At 49.0% G+C, this 3,960-nt stretch overlaps 1 protein-coding gene across 1 annotated transcript in view; it reads right to left on the minus strand.

The window, feature by feature from the left end:
- Positions 1–187: 187 nt before the first annotated feature.
- EMH_0057690 (uncharacterized protein) overlaps positions 188–3,960 on the minus strand; it is a gene marked incomplete at both ends in the record, with an annotated part of 9,446 nt that continues 5,673 nt past the window's right edge. The window contains 5 exons of the mRNA XM_013501089.1: positions 188–263; positions 446–871; positions 1,018–2,441; positions 2,574–2,705; positions 3,265–3,420. Coding sequence (XP_013356543.1) covers positions 188–263; positions 446–871; positions 1,018–2,441; positions 2,574–2,705; positions 3,265–3,420 — 2,214 coding nt within the window. The remainder of the gene's footprint in view (positions 264–445; positions 872–1,017; positions 2,442–2,573; positions 2,706–3,264; positions 3,421–3,960) is intronic.

The raw sequence follows: 3,960 nt of genomic DNA on the forward strand, positions 1-3,960 counted from the left end.
TAACCCTAAACCCTAAACCCTAAACCCTAATTCACAAGGCGCCAGCCCCAGGCCCATCACGATGCACGCAAAACGAACCACTCTCATGAAGTCTGATAAGCGCAGCCAAATACCAGCGTTAGGGTTTAGGGTTTGGGGTCTAGGGTTTAGGGTTTAGGGTTTGGGGTTTAGGGTTTGGGTTCAGGGTTTACTCCTGGTGGGGGGGCCTGTGGCTCGCAGGCCCAGAGGGCTTCGTGTTTGGGGCTTCAAAGCAAAAGTAAAACCTGCAGAGCATGCAAAACCCCAAACCCTAAACCCCAAACCCTAAACCCTAAACCCTAAACCCTAAACCCCAAGCGAGCTACAGGTCTCCGCCCGGTGATAAAATGCGCTAAACCCTAAACCCTAAACCCTAAACCCTAAACTATAAACCCTAAACCCTAAACCCTAAACCCTCAACACGAACCCGGCGATGAGGTCGCTGAAGGTCTTAAGCTGCTGCAGGTGCTGCAGCATCTCAGCTAAGCAGTACCGCTGACAAATCCTTATGTGCATGCATGCGCCCCCAAGCCCCAAACAATTCTCTGGGCATTCAACAACGATAGCAGAAGAAACCTGAAACACAACATTATACGCATACAGGCTCCACATATTGCTGTTGCTGCTGCTGCTGCTGTTACTGTTCTTGCTGCGGTTGTTGATGCGGCTGCTGTTGCTGCTGCTGCTGTTGTTGATGCTGCTGCTGTTGCTGCTGCTGCTTTTTTTGTCTGCTGCTTTCAAGTATTTGGTCACCTGCTGCTGCTGCAGAATGGATTCCACCTTCGCTGCTGCTGCTGTTGTTGCTGCAGCGACGCGGTGCTGCAGCAGCAAAGCCGACAAACACCCAAGGAGCCTGAGAAGCCGCAGTAAACAAATACGAGCAGCAGCTGCCTTGCTGCTGCTGCTGCTGCAGCTGCAGCAGTTCATGCTGCTGCTTCTATTGCTGTCGCTGGCTGGGCATCTGCTGTACTTCAGTTTGCTGCTGTTTCTATCACTTACCTCATCCAGCAGCGGATGTACAGGCCCAGTGGATGCTGTTGCTGCTGCTGCTGCTGCTGTTGCTGCTGCTGCTGCTGCTGCTGTTGCTGCTGCTGAAGCATCTGTGGTGTGATGCCCCCAAATTCAGCGCAGAAGGCTCCTAAAAGATGCACTTCATTTCGGGAGACGCGTCGGCGTCGTTTGCTGCTGCTGCTGCTGCTGCTGCTGCTGCTGCTGCTGTTATGCTCGTGCTTTGCTGAGAAATGTGAGCTCAAGAGCTGCAAGAGCTGCTGCTGCTGATGTATGAGATGAAGCAGCTGCTGCGCTGCAGCAGCAGCAGCAACAACCCACGTTGTTGAAGAGACTTGCTGCAGGGACTCGGCTCTTTGTACAGCGGCGACGAACAGTTGCAGCACCCGCTGCTGCTGCTGCTGGTGCTCCTGCTGCAGCAGCAGTTGCTGCTGCTGCTGGATTTGCTGCTGCAGCAGCTTGGCTTTAAAGAGAGAAAGTAAAAGCACATCTCTTAGAGTCTCCTCCCGCAAGAAAGGAATCAGCTGAATCCACACGGAAGGTTTCAGCACTTGCTGCTGCGCCTGCTGCTCCTCTTCGCCGATCAGCTGCTGCTGCAGTAGCTGCTGCTGCTGCAGTAGCTGCTGTTGCTGCTGCTGCTGCTGCTGCTGTTGCAGCATCTCTGCTGCTGATTCTGCTGTTATGGAGGCCACAAACGCGAGGAGGGGTGCCGTCGGTACGCTCCCCCACAGATACAGGCTGCAGCAGAAGTCCTTTATGGGGGCTGCTGCTGCTGCTGCTGCTGCTGCTGCTGCTAAGGTATGAGCTGCTGGCGTTGCTGCAGCAGCAGCAGCAGCTCGATGCAGCGAAGACCCCAGCAGACAGCCCGCAGCATTCAGCAGCCCGCCAAGGAGCCCTGCAACTTCTCTAAGTTCTTTCTGTAGTGGGGAGAGCCAACACACCAGCAGCCTGTGTATTTCAGCTCCTGTCGATGTGCTGCTGCTGCTGCTGCTGCTGCTCCTGCTGCTACCGATGCGGCAGCGGCGACCGAAGAAGAAAACAGCAGCAAGCAGCTGCTCCCGCATACGAGGCGCTAACGAAGTAACTCTGCAGCTCTCAACTGCAGCACCAACTCTCCTGCTCTCGTTGCTGCTATTGCTGCTGCTGCTGCTGCTGCTGCTGCTGCTGCTGTTACTGCTGCTGCTGCTGCTGCTGACGAGCTCTATTTGAGGGTCTTGTGCAGCGAGCCTTAGGGCTTCTCCTTCCTCTGGAGACGGAGAGGCCCTCAGCAGGCTATATGCTCTTCGGAATGTTCTATTAAAGACACTCAACACTTGCTGCTGCTGCTGCTGCTGCTGCTGCTGCTGCTGTTGCTGCTGCTGCTGGTGAGAGTTGAATGAAAGGGCTCTTGCTGCTGCTGCTGCTGCTTGGAATGTCTGTTTTAAGCACAGCAGACACAGCAGCAGCAAAAGATCCATAGGAGCAGCAATAGAACAATACTATAAGCAGCAGCAGCAGCAGCAGGAGCAGCAGCAGCAACAGCAGCAACAGCAGCAGCAGCGAGTTACCTCATATAGCAAAGGGTAATGCGGCAGCATCTGGAGAGCATCGGGCCTCAAAGCTGTCTCCTCTGCTGCAGCAGCAAGAAGCAGAAACTCCCCCATATAACGCCAAGCTGCTGCTACAGAGCTGAGGTAGTGCTGCAGCAGAGACACAGCAGCGCAGCAAACAGCAGAGACACAATCTTATAAAAACAAAAAGATAATAGAGAGAAACAGAAAAAAAATTAAAACAAAAAGGTAATAAACAGAAACAGAAAAAAAATAAAAACAAAAAGGTAATAAACAGAAACAGAAAAAAAGAAAAGACAGAGAAAAATACATAAAAGAATATAAAAACAGCTTGTTATGTAAATGCACACAGATAAAGACAAGCCGGTACACACAAACAAACAAGAAAAAGCATACACACGTACAAACACACACACACACATACATATATATATATATATATATATATATATATATATATATATATATATATATATATATATGGTGACAGAGAGAGGTGGAAGCAGATACAGGTAGAGAGAAGCAGAGACAGGAAAGAAGAGACAGAGAAAAATAAAGAGAGACAGAGAGAGAGAGAGGGGAGGGGGGGGGATAAATATATTAATATCAAAAGAGACAGAGACAGAGAAAGAGAAGAAGAGAAAAATATAAAAAAAAATGAGAGACAAACAAATACATAAAACCCTACCCTCTGCAGAGCATCAACGTCAGAGACACTGCCGCTAAAACCTGCAGCAACTCCAGCTGCAGCAGGCAGCAGCCCCTGCTGCTGCTGTTGCTGCTCCTGTTGCTGCTGCTGCTGCTGCTGCTGCTGTTGTTTGTTCAAGGGAGACCCCAACTGTTTCTGAGCGCATCGCAGTGAAGACAGAGAAAGGAGACAGAAGAGATAAAAAAGGAGACAGGGAAAATAACAAAGTAACAGAAGTAAAGAGACAACAAAAAGAGACAGAAAAGGAGACAGGGGAGACAAAGAGAGACAGTAGGAGATAAGTAGAAACACAAACACAAACCAACAAAAAGAAACAGAAAAAGGAGACAGAGGAGACAAAGAGAGAGACAAAGAGAAAGAAGCAAAAACATAAAAAAAAGAGACAGAAAAGGAGACAGAGGAGACAAAAAGAAATAAGTAAAAACACGACAAAAAGAGGCAGAAAAGGAGACAGAGGAGACAAAAAGAGACAAAAGAAAGAAGTAAAGACACAACAAAAGGAGACAGAAAAGGAGACAAAGGAGACAAAGCAGATGGCATCCATAGCCACGAGAAGCAGCGAGAAGCTGATGCAGCAACAGAGACAAAGACAAACAGAGAAACGAAAAAAAAAAAAAAATAAAAAAAAGAGAAAAAAATATTATAAACAACACAAACAAACTCACAACAAGTTGT

The sequence above is a fragment of the Eimeria mitis genome, genomic scaffold, assembly GCF_000499745.2.
Source record: "Eimeria mitis Houghton genomic scaffold, Emh_scaff63, whole genome shotgun sequence".
Taxonomy (NCBI): Eukaryota; Apicomplexa; class Conoidasida; order Eucoccidiorida; family Eimeriidae; genus Eimeria; species Eimeria mitis.